Source organism: Pan paniscus, chromosome 2, assembly GCF_029289425.2.
Source record: "Pan paniscus chromosome 2, NHGRI_mPanPan1-v2.0_pri, whole genome shotgun sequence".
Taxonomy (NCBI): domain Eukaryota; kingdom Metazoa; phylum Chordata; class Mammalia; order Primates; family Hominidae; genus Pan; species Pan paniscus.
In genome coordinates this window covers 103,586,512-103,607,836 of record NC_085926.1, presented here as the reverse complement: position 1 = coordinate 103,607,836, position 21,325 = coordinate 103,586,512, and the positions used below count along the sequence as shown (strand labels likewise).

General features: G+C 37.9%; 1 protein-coding gene across 18 annotated transcripts in view; it reads left to right on the top strand.

Moving 5' to 3' along the window:
* Positions 1–4,272, top strand: part of CBLB (Cbl proto-oncogene B) — a 217,072-nt gene extending 212,800 nt beyond the window's left edge. For all 18 annotated transcript variants that reach the window (XM_057301850.2, XM_057301848.2, XM_057301845.2 and 15 more), the window contains one exon: positions 487–4,272. In XM_057301850.2, coding sequence (XP_057157833.1) covers positions 487–746 — 260 coding nt within the window. In that variant the 3' untranslated portion in view covers positions 747–4,272. The remainder of the gene's footprint in view (positions 1–486) is intronic.
* Positions 4,273–21,325: the final 17,053 nt, after the last annotated feature.

Sequence of the window (21,325 nt, the reverse complement as noted above, 5' to 3'; positions counted from 1 at the left end):
TTTAGGACCTGTGGGGACGTTCTGCCATGGCTATTTGTGAGCTTGTGAACAAAGTTTCCTCTCATAGAAACCTCCCAAGATTGTTCCTCTGGAGAACCATCAACCAGAGCCTGTGCTGTAGTAGAGTGTGAACTGTATTGCTAAACAAAGTGAAAGGCTTCCCTTTTTAGATAGTTATTTTAATTATTTTTTCCTTTCTCTATCTCTCTGACCACATATGGCTTGAAGAATAAAATGTGGAATAGAGAAGGAGATGTGTAAATTTCTCAGTGGAACTACCAACACACTGTACCTTAATTTTCTGTTGTTCAAAATGAGGATAATACTACCTATCCCACAATAGTATGGAAAAATTGAAAAAAAGTTTATTTGTAAAGAAAACAAGAAATAATATTTCCATAGGAAATGAGATAATGCTGTTATGTTATCTTGCCTTCATTTTTATTTCACTGTTTAAATAGTATCTCTCTTTAAAAATCTACACAGATGGTTCACAGGCACCAGCCAGACCCCCTAAACCACGACCCCGCAGGACTGCACCAGAAATTCACCACAGAAAACCCCATGGGCCTGAGGCGGCATTGGAAAATGTCGATGCAAAAATTGCAAAACTCATGGGAGAGGGTTATGCCTTTGAAGAGGTGAAGAGAGCCTTAGAGATAGCCCAGAATAATGTCGAAGTTGCCCGGAGCATCCTCCGAGAATTTGCCTTCCCTCCTCCAGTATCCCCACGTCTAAATCTATAGCAGCCAGAACTGTAGACACCAAAATGGAAAGCAATCGACGTATTCCAAGAGTGTGGAAATAAAGAGAACTGAGATGGAATTCAAGAGAGAAGTGTCTCCTCCTCGTGTAGCAGCTTGAGAAGAGGCTTGGGAGTGCAGCTTCTCAAAGGAGACCGATGCTTGCTCAGGATGTCGACAGCTGTGGCTTCCTTGTTTTTGCTAGCCATATTTTTAAATCAGGGTTGAACTGACAAAAATAATTTAAAGACGTTTACTTCCCTTGAACTTTGAACCTGTGAAATGCTTTACCTTGTTTACAATTTGGCAAAGTTGCAGTTTGTTCTTGTTTTTAGTTTAGTTTTGTTTTGGTGTTTCGATACCTGTACTGTGTTCTTCACAGACCCTTTGTAGCGTGGTCAGGTCTGCTGTAACATTTCCCACCACCTCTCTTGCTGTCCACATCAACAGCTAAATCATTTATTCATTTGGATCTCTACCATCCCCATGCCTTGCCCAGGTCCAGTTCCATTTCTCTCATTCACAAGATGCTTTGAAGGTTCTGATTTTCAACTGATCAAACTAATGCAAAAAAAAAAAAAAAGTATGTGTTCTTCACTACTGAGTTTCTTCTTTGGAAACCATCACTATTGAGAGATGGGAAAAACCTGAATGTATAAAGCATTTATTTGTCAATAAACTGCCTTTTGTAAGGGGTTTTCACATAACATAGAGGAGCTTCCCTTTTTTGTTTAAGTTTTGTAACCTTTAATCCTCCATATTCTCATGTCTGTCATCCCAGGGGTGTCACAACTGCAAAAATCTACAATATTAGAAAGCAGCTACTACAGATATGGAAGAGAGATCACTTGTATAAGACAATGCTGTACTGAAGTTAAATAACAAGGTCCCCTGATACTTATGCCTGCATTACTTTGAGGGATGCTGAATGAGAGGGCCATCTCCCTGAAATATATTAATAATTTTCAGATAAAATTATGAACATAACATACCTTTTCTCAAGTGGAATTAGAGTTCATTTCCCATTTAAGTGATTACACTCTATCTCCTAAGAGCTGTGGGAACCAGTTCATATTGCAGTGGAAACATTAACTCTTTGTTGCACTGTTGAGTGTCAAGGCTACTGTGGCAATGTTTTTTGCAAAGTTCTCAGTAATTTTCTCTCTGCAATCAAATTAGAGTTCATATTTAATTTGCAGATTCTCTCATTCATTGCTCCACACTGCTTTATCAAATCAGGTGAAAGAAATTAATGTAGTTTTTGCCTTTTTTACAAAATGGTGGTTGGTTCTTTAAACACCATGTTATTACTCTTAATAAATCTACAAATATTTATTGAGCATCTATGATGTGCTTGGTGCTGTTAGGCACTGTGTTTTTAAAGCGCAAACTCTCAAAAGCTGATTCCAGCGTAGTGTTTTATTTTTGTTTTTCTGTGTTTTTTATGACAAAGTCTGTCTGATAGACAAAGCCTGGAAGGTTTCCCCCAGAGCTTTAGAATTTAGAATTAGCTGGTTTTCATTTCAAATGGGAAATTAATGGAGAAATGAGATAAAATCATCTCTGTGTAAATGCTTGAACCCACAGAAAGTTTTCTAAATATGGACTAATTGTGGGTTTGTGCATATTTCTCTGTCTCCTCTTTTCACTTCACACCCACCATGATATACAAAGATGCATCAGAGAGTGAGCCTGCCTTCAGGACCTGAAAGGACATGACTGAACATCTAGTAGATCTGGTGGAAATTAATGTTATACAAAAGACACGTAGACTAAGTTGATCCTGGGAGAGGAGTTAATACATTCCTTTGCAAAGTAACATGTGCCCTTTTTTTGACAGTCTGGCTTTCATGGTATGAGATGAGGACTCACAGGCCTTGGGTAATTTCTGCTTTTGTATGAATTTTTTCAGATGGTTCTGAGCTGGTTATGTCCCTGGAGGGGAATTTTTCATTTGCCTTAGATGTTCTTCCCATGAGTAGGTACATGAGTGAAGTTTCTTACACTTTTAAAATTGCATTGGCAAATTTTCTTTTGCTTTATGAACCCCTGTTTTGTCATTATGATTATTCACTTGTTTTAACAGTTTCAGATGTCACCTTGGAATAGCACTGTTTATTTTGGCCTTTTTATGATTGCTGATGATAGGTACAGTCTAAAGGCCAAAAGTTGCCACTTCATTGTGATAACGTTGCAACATTCCTAATATATTAGAGAATGATGTAAAATAAGAATGTTAGAGAACATAGCACATTCTCATTCAGTTTATAAACAATATTTGAAAATTTCCAGTGAGAATTAGAAGGACTAGTGATGATATAGCAAACCTGGACCTGAAATTTGGGGGGGGTGGGGGGATATCTGTTTTGCAGAGAAAATTTACCAGCCTCCAGCAAAATCTCTGCATCTTGTACTCAATAGCAACCATTAGTATTGTCATTTAAAAAGAATGAATAAAAAATTTGTATGTAATGGAATGAAAAGAGGAAAACTTTCTATTAAACACTGTCAAGAAAGACCCATTGCTATCTATCACCTATGAAATTAAACCTAAAAAAAATTTTTTTTGAGAAAATAATTAAAATTTTTTTTATTGTAAAAGCGACTCCTCGTTGATGTTTGGAAGTGATCCAGACTTTGTTTCACTGTGATCCAAAAAGTTAGACATTCCTTCCATTTCTCAAGATTTGGTAACAATTTTTTTTAAGTCAGCATTTCATATAATACATAAAATTAAGACAAATTAACTTATTGATATGTGGCCAATATCAACCCTTCTCACCCAACCCAAACATGTTCTGGAGATAGAAGGACTTATCCTCAATTATATTCCAGTAAATTTATCTCCATAATCTGTTTTTTCCCCTAATGTATGATATATCTCACCAAATTTTTCTAGAATTGAATAAAAGCAGTTTTTGCTTAACTTGAATTTCCTTCCACAAATACAACCTTCAGCTCTTCCCTCTCTGTTTCCCTTTTGCCCACACTGCAAATAGTCTTCATAATAGAACCCTCACTGCAACTTAAAAGGGTCCCATTTCTTAACTCAGCATTTCATATACCAAGAACACTTGCAAAGATTTCTTCATAATGTGATTTTTTAATTTTTCAGTTCCAGAAGCATTTCCTACAGTTCGAACGTTATTTTTTCTCTCAGATTTTCAACTTGAAGCTTTGATTTGCACTGAATTAACTTGGATAAAATTTTAGTTTCTCTCTTCAGCTAACAGATTTGGAAGCAAATTACAGTATATTTGAATAATTCAGGTACTACCTGTTGACCTGGAATTTTAGTGATTCTGGGAAAGTTTTCCAGACAAAGACACCAATAGAGTAAAGGGTTTTTTTCCCCGATTACTATTTTATTGTTTTTTAAAATGCCTTTTTAAAACTTGTGTAATGTGGCAAAATAGTCATGTTCAATTAATTTATATTTTGTTCATTCCTTTTCAATTCTGGTTATTATGTAACCTCAAGTACTTTATCTGTTCTTTTAAAGTATTTTATAAAATGAACGTTAACTAAATGCAGAGTTGGTACTTTATTTTTCAAATGAACACAAAAATTTTAGAGCATTTCTATGATGTAATTTTTCTTTTTCATGTCTAATTGAACAAAGTGGTGCAAGGTGTACCCATCCTAGGTAATTTAGTTATTAAGTACCAAAATCATAATTTTAAGATAGCCTAATAGATAAAATTGCCCCGATGTCATAGATCTGAATGTCAAAGGTGTATCAAGGTTCCAAGTAAGAAATATCATATCTGGGAAATGCTGAAAGTCTTCAGGATGATGTACTATAATATATAATTGATAATTCCTGATCAACAGTACCATCTGGTCTTTAAATTCCTCATTTCTTAAATCATTTTTTCACTGATCAGTATATAGTGGGGAGAGAACAACAGAGATAACAATGTTAATAATTGCTTTTATATCAAGAATCATGGCAGAATATTGTGAAACTAATTGCTACATGCAAAGTTCCGTGCATAGTAATAACAATTACTTCCTGGAAGCATATACCATGAAATGGAAGATACACATAAGCAAGTAATTCCAGTACAAAAATGTGTGTACAACATACCACATTGTACTAGAATTACGTCTGTATGATAAGTGCTTAAGAACTAATTATTGAGCCCTTATGATGTGTAAGGAGCTTAGTGTCAAACCATTTAATGCTTTCGACAACCCTGCCTCTTTTAGAACTGTGGAAGGGAAGTTGGGAATTATATTTCTAATAGAAAGTTTGACAACCCGTAAGACTAAGTAGTCTTTTGTAAGCCTAAAAGGAGCAAGGATTTGTTGTTGGTATTAAGAAATTCAGAGTTAAAACTTTTCAAATAGGAAGAGCACACATGATAAAATATTGTTATTTAAGCAAAGGTGAGATGCCGCTCATCATCACTTCAGTGCTTTGAGAAGACTTGTTCTTCTCTCCTAGCAGCCCCCCCCCCTCCCCCCGGGAAACCTCTGTGGGACTCATTAAGAGGCTGGTGGCAGAACTTCCATTCCTGTGTCCTAAGAGTCATCATAAGCAGAAGAGGATGGGCTGGAGGGTTACCTGGGAAAAGTGAGTGATGAGTGAGAATGTTCTGGGTTTGGTCCACCTCTCCCAATTCAACTAATGATAGCTCCCAGAGAACACCAATTATAGATATTAGGGAACTGGCATTTTATTCTATTAGAGTCCACACAGTGGACTTACTGATCTGCCATCTGTGGTTACTAGAGCAGAGCAGAACATAACTAGAGAAGAGTCAACAGTGAATCAGGTAATAAGCATCTCCACCATTGGGAGAACAAGGATACATCATACGCCCCTGGGACAGGCAGAGCCCTGTCAAGGCAGCTGAGCTGGAGTTCTCTTGGCAGGACCCAAGAAGGCCACCTGTCAGCCACAGTAACCCAAGCAGCAAGAGACTTTGGGGTATACACTGCTGGACTAGGCACAAGGAAGTCAAGCCAGTGGATATCTGATGTATCTGATGTGTCAGACACTAACCGAGTGTCCTCCCACTTGAGCTTGACAACAAAGTCCACATTTGAGAACTTACTGTATGGGCAAAATACAAAATCAAACATGCCCTACAATAGCACTTGTAAAAAGAATTTTACTCCTTTCCTTAACTCTCCTTCCCCTATCCCAATCCCAAAGAAGCAGAAATGTAAGAATGAAGAGGAGTGGTTAAAAAGGGTACATCTTGCCCCTTCTCTGCTCCTAGTCCCTGAGGTTAAGGGCTGCCCAACACTGGGAGACAGTGGACAGGCTAGACTGAATTAGAATGCAGGTGATTAAACAAGGAAAGATAATTAATAGTTAAAAGAAGTGATTACAGAAAAAATCTCAACATACCATGTTGGCAGCCTATCAGGTTCAAGGTGTTTAGTAAATTACTAAAAAAAAAAAAAAGCCAGACATTTCATTTCAAATGAACTTTAGTGGTTTCCTTAGTTTAACAAAAAGTATCTATAGTCAGATAGCCATCATTAGAGGGTCCTTCTCTGGGGAAATGGTGTGGGATGGATAGATGCATTTTATTTCTCTGGAAATACTTCCTGCCTGGCAAGCTCAGAGGGCTCACCCCTGGAGATGCAAATTCTGCCTAACCCCTCCCACAGTCTTTTGAGCAGAGATCCTCTCCTCTGTCCCTTAGCAGTGCAGGGCCCAATCTCACCCAGTTCTCCCTTCACTGCAAGCATTGCTTCCCCCTCAGTAAACTACCCAAACCTCATTTGTTAGCTTGTTTATGACGTAAATATCAGGGACATGAAATAAAACGTCTGGCAGCAACTTCCCTAGGACATCAGTGACTGTCCTCAAACTACTCTCAAAAGGAGCTGTACATTTCCCTAAAGAACCATTCCAATGTAAGATGCAAAGTATCCTTGCAGAAAATTAAACCTAACCACAAGTGCCTAGGCCCTAGGCTATTTAGACATGAATCAAAAACAGCAGTACCAAGGCACTTATTTGTATAAATGTTTAATCAAGAGTGATGCTTAATGTCTATCTGGAATTTCTTGCAAAAAAAGAGAGGATAGATGGTCTAAAACAAGACTAATATATCTCTACTGGGCATTTTAATCAGTGCTAACATAATTAAATATTTTTATAGCACTTTGGGTTTGGGAACATTTTCTGTTTGATTTTCAAAGTTGCATTTCTCAAAATTCTTGTAAAGTAGGTCCATTACACTTGATACCTTCTCTTTGCACATAGAATTTATAAATCAGAGAACATAACTTTCCCTGAGTCACTCAACAATTGACAAGCATTAGAATTATGATCTTATCAATTAGTCCCACCTCATGCATTAGATATTAAAAATAGACCTAAAAACAATTAGGCAAGATCTAAGCAATCCTTCTGTGGGCAAGAAAGAGAATTTAAAATAAGTATGTGACTTTCACCTCCTGCTATTATCACATATTGCAGGAGGTATCACCCAGAAAGATAAGTACATGTTGACATGATTTGGCTGTTCTCCACCCAAATCTCATCTTGAAATGTAGTTCATGTAATCCCCACATGTTGTGAGAGGGACCCAGTGGGAGGTAATTGAATCACAGGGGCAGTTAACCCTCATGTTCTCATGATAGTGAGTAAGTCTCACGAGATCTGATGGTTTTATAAGGGGCTCTTCCCCCCGTGGCTGGGCACTTCTCTTTGTTGCCGCCATGTATAAGAGGACGTGTTAGCTTCCCCTTATGCCATGATTGTAAGTTTCCTGAGGCATCTCCAGCCATGCTGGACTGTGTGTCAATTAAAACTCTTTCCTTTATGAATACCCAGTCTCAGGTATGTCTTTATTAGTGTGAGAACTGACTCCTACATGTTAAACATGACTAATACATGTAAACATGTTACTTATTGACTAGTTGGGATGTTTAAAAAATGATTTGCTAATTGGTCATCACTAATCATGTAAACAAAATCATGTAGTTGAAGCTGAACTCCATATGCACAGCAAATTTTGCAAAGAGATCAGCAACTTGAAAGTGTGGATGAGTTAAGCAACCTGCATTCTAAAGTGGCTTAGCACTATGGGTCTTTCTAGTGCCATTTTTAATGTGTGTAAGTACCTATTTTTAAAATTAATTTACTGTTTACTACGAAGAGGAAAGGAAAAATCACCTTACTGCTTGCCATTTTTCAGCAAAGGAAGTGTTCTAATTGCTCAATTCAGTAAAAAGGCTAATAGGGAAGGAGAACAAATAAATATTCTCAGAGGTTAAATCAAAAAAACACCTGTTTCATTTGTGAACCTTTAATGTGTAGGCACAGAAGCAATTTTGGCAGCCATGCTATTAATCTGTAAGAGGCCATAAACTTGTCATGGTAAGGACACTGCAAATTCAACTTGAATATACTTTGCTTTTCACATTAATGACATATAAGGACACTTAAGCCTCTCATCATCACTTTAGCACCTTGAGAAGACCAATGTTCTTGTTCTCCTCTCAAAGGACCATTACCACTTCAATGTGTGACTTGTCAATCCTTTGTGATACTAACCCCTAAAATTAAACTCTCTTGAAGTTGAAGATGACAACAATTTCATTCCACCTGGAAATTTTAGAAGTATTCAAACCCTTCACTGTTGATTAAAATCAGATTCAAGCTCCATTTTCCTCAGGAAAATGACCAGGCTATTTGATAAAACATTAAAGAGAGAATGCTAACTCACAGACTAGATCTAGCAGTGTTGTGGTTGTGTGTTTGTTAGCTAAGTTAAACTCTAGTGTCCTCTGATTTTACTTTATGCTCAAATCTCTTAACCTAGAAAGTTAATATATGCCTCAGCATGTTGTGAAAATCCACAGGTGAGTTTAAAAGACCTTAAATGGCTTCAACAATGCTCTCCACATTTTAAAGTATGCATTCTTAAATCCATTGCACTTTTCACAAAGATTAGGAACCAGAACTTCCTTTCAATGGTTGTTTCCCAGCATCATTTAATATACTGCTTCTACATATAATTCCAACTCATCCAGGTTCTTAGAGGGAAATTCTAGAAACTTGGTTGTCTCTATGGGAAAAGCCTTCAGAATGAGTTTCTGGCCTCAACATTGTTTACCCATAACTTCAGAGGTCATTAGTCCATGATTTCATTCTACTGTTATCTTCCTTGTCAATGGCAAGACTATCCGACATTCTGGTCCTCTTCATATTTTTATGTATAGTTAGAAACAATTAAGTTTATTTTAAAATATATAATCTGGCTGGGTGCAGTGGTTGCATCTGTAATCCCAGCTACTTGGGAGGCTGAAGCAGGAGGATCACAGAAGGCCAGGAGTTTGAGACCATCCTGGGCAACATAACAAGACACTGTCTCAGAAACAAAATTTTTATTTTAAATTAGCCTGGCATGGAGGTGCCTGCCTGTAATCTCAGATACTTGGTAGCCTGAGGTGGAAGAGTGGCTTGAGCCAAGGAGTTTGAGGCTGCAGTGAGCTATGATCACGTCTCTGCAGTCCAGCCTGGCAATAGAGCAAGACTCTCTATCTATCTATCTTTAGACACACACACACATGTGAGAAACACACATATATATATAGTTTGCCTACCAATAATTCAAATTATATCAGAGAATGTTCAAACTTTAGCTCAAACTATAAGTAAAACATGATGCCAGTTACAATCCCATGTTTCATTTTTACAAGTGCAGCATCCACTGTTGAGTGCCGCAAAGGCAATTGCTTCACTCAAAAATATCTCTCTGAGGGACTTACTGTCTAATGGAATGGAATGTATGCATTAGCCCAACAAAACTTCACACTAAGAATCTTTATTGACAAACTTTAATGTTATTAGAGACACATCATTTTACATTATTGCTATCTCTTTGTTTTTAGATTAACTGTGTGTGTGTGTGTGTGTGTTTGGGGTTGGGCTGCATAATCTGAAATTCGTTTAAAGGAAAAATACCCTGCAATTCTAGTTCTGTCATCACTGATGACTCCTCACAGTGAGGACAGGAAAGATAATTGAAGTCTTTGTGACCTAGTTTCCTTATCTATAAGGAAAAATAGAAGGACTGCCTTGCAGTTATTTAAAAGAACTTGGGAAAAGCTAAATGAGCATTATCTTGAAAAGTCCTGAAAACCAATTAATAATATATTGAAAGATATATTGCTTTGACCACTGTGGATGAGTGCTCTAGTGTATGGTTAGTGATTCCATCTTTACTTGAAGAAAGAAGGCATTTGAGAAGAGATAGTTACTTCCTCATTTGAGGCACCCCTTCAATTAATCAGCATGCAGCAAATCTGCTCTTTAGTCAGTGGTAAAATTGTGGCAGCCTGCTGCGCCTGCCGTCTTGTCACAGCAATTACAGTGTGAGAACAGGACATTATTATCAATCACTAGATGCTGAACCAGTGACAACCCCCTCAAAAGGGAGTAAATCAGAGAAAATGGAAGAAAAAGACAGGGAGACAACTGCACAGAGCAAAAGGGAGCAGGAAAATGCAAGACACAGGAGATAAAACAACGCTCTGGAGGAGTATAAAGATATTAAAGGGACAGAGAAAATATGGTACCAAAAATGCACTGCTGGATCACATTTTATGTGCAACAGGCACATTTGGCATATTTAGCATATTTGATTAGCATTAATCAATAAAACTTACAGGGAACTTCGGAATTAGTATGTGAGACTGCAATTTATTTTCCACCATTAGAGGTTCAAAATGAGAGGGGGACTAGTTTTAAGGAAAAGAGTGTAAAGTAGGACAAGTTCATTTTGAAAGATCTGTCAGTCCTTTCCATTTAACTCAATACACATTCATGGTCCTTCAGTGTCCCATACCATACAGGATAATGAAAATGAGACGTAGTCCTTGCTGCAGGAGTTTAGGATCTGGGGGTATAGTGGGAAACATTCATAACTAGTTAGAGTGTTAGGAGTCAAGCGTGAAGCGCGAACAACATCTTCCCTATTGCTGACACTTTATCCAGAGGATAAGTGCTCTACGGGTACCTACCCTCACCCACACCCTTTATGCTAGAGGTCCTTTTAGTCTTACTCTTTTGACAATGCCCCATGCTCTGGAGTTTTCTTTTTCTCAGTGTTCATATCCAAAAACTTTCCTGGCCGTGTCTGCAGAACCATTGCCCTCTGCTAGCTAACTACTAGCTAAAAGAAACTGTGTAAAGAATGTAACCTAGGAATTAACATAGGGACTTTAGAGTCAAACAATACAGTTATATTACTGGACTGCATCTGAATACCTTTATGATCTTTGACAAGTTTAAGTTTCTTCTCTGTAAAATGCATAATTATTGTATTTACTACATAAGGTAGTAGAAAGGATTAAATGAGTATATTAAGCACTTACGTTAGTTACTGTTTTCTATTTTGGGAGTTCTGTTGGTTTACCAGGGCTGCCATAAGAAAATATCACAGACTGGGAGGCTTAAACATCAGAAATTTATTTTCTCCCATTTCTGGAGCACGGAAGTCCAAGGTCAAGGCACTGGCAGCCTTCGTTTCTCCTGAAGCCCCTCTCCTTGGCTTGCTAATGGCCGCTTTCTTGCTGCCTCATCAGAAGGTCCTCTTCCTGTTAAAGCATGCGCCTGTGTTTCTCTGTGTGTCCAGACTCCCCTTGTTATAAGGTCTTGCTCTGTTTCCTGGGCTGGAATGCAGTGTCACAATCATAGCTCACTGCAGTCTCGACCTCCTGGGCTCAAGTGATCCTCCAGCCTCAGCCTCCCAAGTAGCTGAGACTCCAGGAGTGTGCCACTATGCCCACCTAGTTTTTCAGATTGGATTAGGACCTACCCATATGTCCTCATTTAACCTTAATTTCTCTTTGAAGGCCCTATTTCCAAATGCCATCACATTCTGGGGTACTAGGGGTTAGGTCTTCAGCAGATGAATTTTGAAGGGACACAGTTCAGCTCATAACGGAGAGTATAACATGCTTACAGTAAATTGTATGCATACACCCACAGAAACACACACTCACACTTGCATGACTGTGTCCTGTAAGATGATTTTGCAGTTTTTTTCTACACTCCAAATACTCCATCATGTACCTTCCCGATCAATACCATCTTCCCTTCCAGAAGTATTTTTTGACTTCTATCATGAGAGAGAAATTTTACCCATCCTTGAACGTTATATAATGAAATCATACAGTGCCTATATTTTGGTGTCTGGATTCTTTTAATCAATAACATTTCTACAGAATTTATCCACATGGTTCCATGTAGCAGCAGTTTGCTCTTTTTAATTGCTATGTATGTATGAATATACCATAACTTGTTTATTCATTCACCCAGTGAAGGGCATTTGGGCTATTTCCTTTTTAAGAGTATGAAATGCTACAAATGCTCTCATGTATGCGTTATATGGAACATATGCATTCGTTTCTCTTGAATGGTAGTGCTCATCTAGAGATATATTGGTTAATTTGCAAACAAATTAAATTTTCTAGGTTTCTTTTATTTTTTCTAGTTTAATTTTCACGTAGTCAAAAAAAATACTCTGAATTATTTCAGTCCTTTAAAATTTTTTGAGATTTGCTTTGTGACAATGTATGGTCTTTTTTGGTAAATATTCCATGTGCACTGGGGAAAAGTCTATTCTGCAACTATATAGCACAATGTTCAATAAATGTAATTGGTGGCAATTAAGTGAAGTTAGTTCATTTTTTTTTCCCTTTTGAGACAGGGTCTTGCTCTGTCTCCCAGGCTGGAGTGCAGTGATGCAATTATGACTCATTACGGCCTCGTCTGCCTGAGCTCAAGCAATCTCCTGCTTCAGCCTCCCAAAGTGCTGGGAGTACAGGCATGAGCCACTGCACTAGAGCTCTTTTTTTTTTTTCATGACTTATATGTCTTTACTCTTCGCTGGACTGTTAAAATCTCTAGTTAATTATGCTTTTCTCTATTTCCTTTTTTGTCTTATATGTCTTTACCCTTTGGTGGGCAGTTAAAATCTACAGTTAATTATGCTTTTCTCTATTCCCTTTTTTGTTTTCACCTGACTTATATATTTTGAATTTATGATATAAGATGTATACAAATTTGGGCTGTTTCATTTCCTATTGAGTTGACCTTAATCATTATGAAATATTCTTTCTTAAAGTTTGCTTTTTCTATATTAATAAAACCATATTTATTTTCTTTTTATTAATGTATTCATGTACAACTGTTCAATATTTTAACTTTCAATTATTTTCTCCACATGTTTAAAGTGTGTTTCATGTGTGTGTGTATATATATGTATATATGTATATATATGTGTATGTATGTATATATGTATTATATATATAATTACCTTATCAGCCAGCATGATGATCTTTGCCTTTTATTTAGAATATTTAGTCCAGATAAATGCCACTTAATTAACTACATACTTGGGTTTAATTCTACTGTCTTTCTATTTATTTTCATTCACGTGTTTCTTTTTTCCTTGACTTGCTTTGTATAATTCAGGCTTTTTTTATTATTCCATTTTTTCCTCCATCATCAGTTTTTTGTTTTGTTATTTTATTTTCTTTTATTTTTTTGAGATGGAGTTTCACTCTTGTCACCCAGGTTGGAGTGCAATGGCGCCATCTCGGCTTACTGCAAACTCTGCCTCCTGGGTTCAAGTGATTCTTCTCCCTCATCCTTCCAAGTAGCTGGGATTACAGCCACCTGCCACCACACCCAGCTAATTTTTGTATTTTTAGTAGAGATGGGGTTCACCGTGTTGGCCAGGCTTGTCTCAAACTCCTGACCTCAGGTGATCTGTCCTCCTTGGCCTCCCCAAGTGCTGGGATTACAGGAGTGAGCCACCATTATCAGTTTTTTAATGATACAGTCTTTAATAATTCTCTTGATAGTTACTCTCCTAATTTAGAGATTACAATACACATTCTTTACAACTATCGAATAATTAAGACATGTTTTTCCATTTTAAAATTGAATTTTTCTTTGAATTGCTTTTCTAGATTCCAGGTATCTTTTGAAACTACAAATACAATCCTATATTTTCTTGAACAAATTAATTGTATTCATTTTAAAATTGTTTTCTGAAAATACGAATATCTGAATCATCCATACCATATGTCCTTTTCTACACTTTTTTTTTTTTTTTTGGCTTAGCTTATAGCTTCTGATTGGATGCCAGACACTGTGGATAAGAAATTGTGGAGGCTTTTGATGATGCTTTCTTTCTCCAAAAACCACTAAAATATCTTTAAGGGTGTATTACGTTCACATGGATTACTTATAATTTTAAAGGATGGTTTTAGTCTTTGGGCTATTTGGGTTTTGCTCTTAATCCTAGGACATGGTCTTTCAGGGCTTCAAGAGAATGCCTAGTGTTTACTGGGCCCCTTTAACTGGACAGAATTTGAACATTATCTACATGTCCCCAGCATAATGCAAAATTTCTCCTCAGCTCTTTAAACTCCAACTGCTGCCATCTTCCTGATTTTGTAAATTTCTCTGTGACATTTAAGAGTTAATACCATGAGGAAAAATTATATGTGGAATTTTATCCTCCCTTCTTTTTTTTTTTTTTTTTTTTTCTGTCTCACTCTGTCGCCCAAGCCAGAGTGCAGTGGCGCGACCTCGGCTCACTGCAACCTCTGCCTCCCGGGTTCAAGCAATTCTCCTGCCTCAGCCTCCTGAGTAGCTGGGATTACAGGCGCCTGCCACCACGCCCAGCTATTTTTTTTTTTTTTTTTTTTTTTGTATTTTTAGTAGAGACGGGGTTTCCCCATGTTGGTCAGGCTGGTCTCGAACCTCTGACCTCGTGATCTACCCACCTCGGCCTCCCAAAGTGCTGGGATTACAGGCATGAGCCACCGCGCCCGGCTTCCTCCCTTCTTTATGGCTGCTTTCTGTCTGGGATTTTACACTTCTGGTTGCCATGATGTCTACATACTCAGTCCAGTTAAATTGATGTGTTTTGTTGTTGTTTGAGCTCTAGTCCCCTGCCTAGTTGCTCTGCAGTATCATTACACACACACACTGTCTCTCTCTCCCACCCCCACCCCTTCTCTTAGTTGTTTTCTGTTGGCCAGTGGGTTGACCAAATACCAGCTACTCTATCATGAACAGAGCAAGTACTCTGGGTTAAGGTTTTTAATATATTAATGTGTTTCCCCCAAGAATAGATTTGAAGTATAATAGTAGGTAGTAAAATACTAGGCTTTACTGCCCAGGTGCAATAGTGTTCATGAGTGTAGATTTCTGGTATTAAGGCAGTCCTCAGGGAAATTTGTAGTGCTTCTAGGAATATTTTAGATAGACATGACCATAATTATAGTATTCAGGTGATACATTCATGAAATAGCCTCTTGATGATCATATATCTATGGTTTCAAGAGCGTGTACAGTGAGAGAAAGGATGAATAAATAAACTGGGAAAAGAGTAGAGAGTGGGTAATTATGTGGAAAATGCATGTCAAATAAAGGCCATGAGATCAATTAGACATTTATGGAGTACCCCTATATTAAATGCCTATACTAGGCACAGTGGTATAAAATGATAAGGGTACTTATTTGGGGATGGTTGACCCCAAGAAATTTATAATACTATTCAGAAAAAAGATTAAATGGAAAATTGAGAATAAAATTTCAGGTGCTATATAGCAGTTTAGAGTGACAATAAAAAGATTTCTGAAAGAGATACAAAGTAGAGCTCAGCAAATATATATTGAGCTTAATCCTATCTACATTTAAAACAAAGCGAAGTTAATAAAACAAATAAGCAGGATGTTTAATTCTAATTATCAGAGGGATAAAAATTTTAAATTTCTGCACATTCCAAAAACGAAATGGGGTCAACTGGCACTTTACCACATAGGGTACTAGGAAAGAAAACACTAGTTTGCACACCCTAAATAAAGGTGTATTGTTCAAATGAGAGTTTTCTGTTTTTCTCTTTTTGTAAATTTCAAATTCTATGGCTAACAGGATATTGGTTAGCAGTGTTTTAGACTTGGTGTAGCACAAGATTTTTAGGGCTTGAAGGCTTCAGGACATGTTATTTGAAGTAGGATTAAGGTTTAATTCCATTTATACATGGCTGCACCCAAGATTTACTCAATCACAGCCTCAAATCATGTTCACCAAGCTCTAAAAATGTTTCTGATATAGAGCCAGGTTTACAATCCACCGTTTTATACAGGAATTAAATTATAACTCCTTAATTTACACAGTGACATTCAAGGACTGAATACAAAACACCTCTGCCTGATTGACATCATCAGTAAGATATTTTATTCATCAAAATATGTAGTAAACATATTCTGCCAAAAATTAAATTAAATAGATAACTCTAAAGATAGGAAAGGGTTAGGAAACTGTGACCATTTTGAATCTCGTATCTATATTATGTTCATATGAGAAGCAGTTTTCATTTTTGACTCTTTTAAAAATATACAATTTCTGGTCAGATTATTGTCTATGAAACTGAAACATTTCCTCTTAAAAGTAAGTAGAGACGCTGAATACAATAAAACAAAAGTAATTTTGAGTTTATAATGGAACTTTTCAAGAAAGAAAAGGAAATCTCAAGATGCAGGAAACAAATAGTGAACTAAAAACTAGAATAAAAAAACATGAGAATATATGTTGTGGCTGCCCAAGGGTCCATTATTGTTCTGAATCATGGAAGAGCTTGTTTCATAAAGCTCATGCCCTACATGGACAGTAGGTAGGCCATGGGACCATACCAAGTAAAAGTTAAAATAGAGATTCCCACATAAAACTAGAATCTCAAAGCGCTAAAATTTCAGCAAAAGGCAAATTAGGGAAAAGCCTGTGCGTAAACACAGGGAGTTGAAGGGGAGCATACCTGTCTCTACCTAGACTCTAGAGAGACAATAAGTATCCCTTGAAAAGCCAAGTTATGAAAATTTTGCCTATTTAGATATTGAAATTATAACACCCTAGAGTTCCAGGACCTGTAAGTCAATCAATTATTCAAAAATAGTTCATGACGAGTAATACCCCTAAAATTCCTGAAAGAAACATTGAATTCCACAATCCAGATCATCCACTCTTTGTACAGAAAACAAAGCCCCACTTTGTATAAAAATGCTACAAAACACATGATGTGGTTTGCCTGTGTCCCCACCCAAATCTCATCTTGAATTCTCATGTATTATGGGAGGGTCCTGGTGGGAGATTATTGAATCATGTGGGCAAGTATTTCCCCATGCTGTTCTCATGATAGTGAATAATTCTCATGAGATCTGATGGTTTTAAAAAGGGATTCCCCTGCACAAGTTCTCTCTCTCTTTGCCTGCTGCCATCTATGTAAGATGTAACTTGCTCCTCCTTGCCTTGCACTATGATTGTGAGGCCTCCCTAGCCATGTGGACCTGTAAGTCCAATAAACCTCTTTTTTTTTGAAAATTTCCCAGTCTCAGGTGTGTCTTTATCAACAGCATATAAATGGACTAATACAGTAAATGGGTACTAGTAGTGGGGTGCTGCTGAAAAGATACCCAAAAATGTGGAAGCAACTTTGGAACTGGGAAACAGGCAGAGGCTGGAACAGTTTGGAGGGCTCAGAAGAAGACAAGAAAAGGTGAGAAAGTTTGGAACTCCCTAGAGGCTTGTTGAATGGCTTGGACAAAAATGCTGATAATGACATGAACAATGAAATCCAGGCTGAAGTGGCTTGAGATGGAGATAAGAAACTTGTTGGGAACTGGAGCAAAGGTGACTCTCGTTATGTTTTAGCAAAGAGACTGGTGGCATTTTGCCCCTGCCCTAGAGATTTGTGGAACTTTGAACTTGAGAGAGACGATATAGGGTATCTGGTGGAAGAAATTTGTAAGCAGCAAAGCATTTGAGAGGTGACTTGGGTGCTGCTAAAGGAATTCAGTTGTATAAGGGAAGCAGAGCATACAAGTTTGGAAACTTTGAAGCCTGACAATTCCAGAAAATTCCATTTTCTGAGGAGAAATTCAAGCTGGCTGCAGAATTTTGCATAAGTAATGAGAAGCAGAATGTTAATCCCCAAGACAATGGGGAAAATGTCTCCAGGCATGCCAGAGGTCTTCACAGCAGCCCCTCCCATCACAGGCCAGAGGCCTAGGAAGAAAAGATGATTTCATAGGCTGGGCCCAGGGCCTCCCTGCTGTGTGCAGCCTAAGGACTTGGTGCCCTGCATCCCAGCCACTCCAGCCATGGCTAAAAGGAGTCAAGGTACAGCTCGGACTGTGGCTGTACAGGGTGCAAGCCCCCAAGCCTCACAGCTTCCATATGGTGTTGAGTCTGCGAGTGCACGGAAGTCAAGAATTGGGGTTTGGGAACCTCAACCTAGATTTCAGAGGATGTATAGGAACACCTGGTTGTCCAGGTAGATGTTTGCTGCATGAGTGGGGCTCTCACGGAGAACCTCTGCTAGGGCATTGCAGAAAGGAAATGTGGGGTTGGAGCCCCCACGTAGAGTCCCTACTGGGGCACTGCCTAGTGGAGCTGTGAGAAGAGGGCCACTGTCCTCCAGACCCCAGAATGGTAGATCCACTGACAGCTTGCACCGTGTGCCTGGAAAAGCTGCAGACACTCAATACCAGCCCATGAAAGCAGCCAGGAAGGAGGCTGTATCCTGCAAAGCGACAGGAGCAGAGCTACCCAAAACCATGTGAACCCATCTCTTGCATCAGCATGGCCTGGATGTGAAACATGGAGTTAAAGGAGATAATTTTTGATCTTTAAGATTTGACTGGCCCGCTGGATTTTAGACTTGCACAGGGCCTGTAGCCCCGTCATTTTGACCAATTTCTCCCATTTAGAATGGCTGCATTTACCTAATGCCTGTACCCTCATTGTGTCTAGGAAGTAGCTAACTTGCTTTTGATTTTACAGGCTCAAGGCTGGAAGGGACTTGCCTTGTCTAGGATGAGACTTTGGACTGTGGACATTTGAGTTAATGCTAAAATGAGTTAAGACTTTGGGGGACTGTTGGGAAGGCATGATTGGTTTTGAAATGTGAGGACATGAGATTTGCGAGTGGCTAGGGACAGAATGATATGGTTTGGTTGTGTCCCCACCAAAATCTCATCTTGAATTCCCACGTGTTGTGGGAAGGACCTGGTGGGAGGTAACTGAATCACCGGGGCAAGTCTTTCCCATGCTGTTCTCATGACAGTGAAGAAATCTCATGAGATTTGATGGTTTTAAAAAGAGGCGTTCCCCTGCACAAGTTCTGTCTCTCTTTGCCTGCTGCCATCTACATAAGATGTGACTTGCTCCTCCTTGTCTTCCTCCATGATTGTGATGCCTCCCCAGGCATGTGGAATTGTAAGTCCAATAAAGCTCTTTTTTTCGAAATTGCCCAGTCTCAGGTATGTCTTTATCAGCAGTGTGAAAATGGACTAATACAACACACAATGAGAAAACACCAAGAAGAGGAGTCAGAGTCCCAGCAACCATGAGGGTTACGTAAGCAAGAATTTAATTGATAGAATATAGTCTGGAAATAACACAGAATAAATGTGGATATATAATTACTGAGGCAAAGAAAAATGAATTCTATCAATGAGAAAAGGAACAATAAAAAAGATTTGAATAAAGATAAATAGAATATCTAGAAATAGAGATTTAATAATGGGAAGACAGATTATAGGAAAGTAACCAGAACACAACAAAATTGATAGAATAAGAGACCTGGAAGACATAATTAAAAGGCCCAACATAAGCTGAAAAGAATTCCAGATGGAGAAAATGGAGAGATTTGTGGAAAGCCACTGCTGAAAACATTAAGTGTGTGAGAATGTGATAGAAATAGTGAACTAAGTGAAATCCTACATTTGAGAAGCACGAAAATGCCAAATCAGGATAAATAAAAGTGAGCTCATATCTGGATACATTATAGTAAAATTCACAAAAAAAAAAAAACATGAAAAAGGGGTTGAAATAATATGTACCAAAAAAATCACATGCAAACAGATAAGTAGATTGATAGAAAATGTCTGAAGATTTGACTTCTGCTTCCAGTGATGAAGACAACAAAAGCAAGACTTAGCCTCCTGATATAAATAACCAGAAAACTAGGCCTGAGTGTGGAAAAAATATTGAAAAATGTTTGAAAAATATTGAAAAATGTTTGAAAAATAACCATGTTCCGATATTAGGCAACAGTTTCCAGACTATAGGCGAACAAGGTGAAAACTAAAGAGAGTGTGGCAGTCTTATGAAGTTAAGTTGGCAATCAGTGCTAAAGGAGACCAATGCAGGTGAAATCTGTGGGCAGAGTTCCAGAAAAGGAGAGATATGCAGAAAATATATCCCAGATACCTGCATTCGCTTCTCCTTGAGTGTTTGCTAAGGACTATGCCATACATGCATAGAGTAAAACTCCACAAAGCAGAATGAAGGATGACCAAGGAATTGTATAAAGAGCAATTTCCAGAGCTCACCATGGGTACTGGGTTACTGAGCTCCAGTCAGGCACAGTGGAATGTCCCCAGTGGTCATCACGTCATTCAGTGGAACCCAGAGGCATCATGCCTCAGTAGTAGGCCTGAACTATCCAGGCCCACTAGAACAAAATTAAAGCAGGATTCAAAGTGATCAAACTCATCCATAAGTGCTTGATTCCCTGATAAAAGAAAGCTCAGCACTCTTTAAAATTAGACAATAAAATCCAGACCTTCAACCAAGTAATCATCATAACGTCCAGCATCCTGTCATAATCACTAGATATACCAGAAGCAAAAAATGCAACTCATAGCCAGGGGAAAATTCAATTAATGGAAAAAGATACAGAAATGCCAGAGATAATGGAACAAGCATATAAGTATATTATAATAGCTATCATAACTATATAGAAAGAAAAATATGAATAAAATTAGATAAATGTTAGACATTTTAAAAAAATCAAATGAAAGCAAAAATTTCACTGGATTAGTTTAAGAGCAAATTAAACACAGCATTTGAAGATATATTAATAACATACATCCAAATGAAGCAGGGAGATAAACTGAAAAAGAAATATTAGTGACCTTAGTTTAATATCAAGTGTTCTAATATATATGTTATATATTTATATATACACATAATTACATATAATTATGTAAGTAAATAAGCTATTTATATATGTGTATATCCTAGGATATATATTATGTATAATATACGTACATAATCATATACATATATATGATTCAATATATATCCTATGATTATGTATATATATTATATATACGTATATAGCCTAGGATAAGGACAAAGCCTAGCCTGAGGATAAAGTTATATATGTACATATAATATGAATATATATATGCACATAATTAGAGACGTAAGGGGAGAGGAGGAAGGAACATAAAAAATATTGCAGAAATAGGCCTAGCGCGGTGGCTCACGCCCGTAATCCTAACACTTTGGGAGGCCAAGACGGGTGGATTGCCTGAGCTCAGGAGCTGGAGACCATCCTGAGCAACACAGTGAAACCCCGTTTCTACTAAAATACAAAATATATATATATATTAGCCGGGCCTGGCAGTGTGGACCTCTAATAGTCCCAGGTACTCGGAAGGCTGAGGCAGGAGAATTGCAAGAACCCACGAGGCGGAGGTTGCAGTGAGCCGAGATCGCGCCACTGCACTCCAGCCTG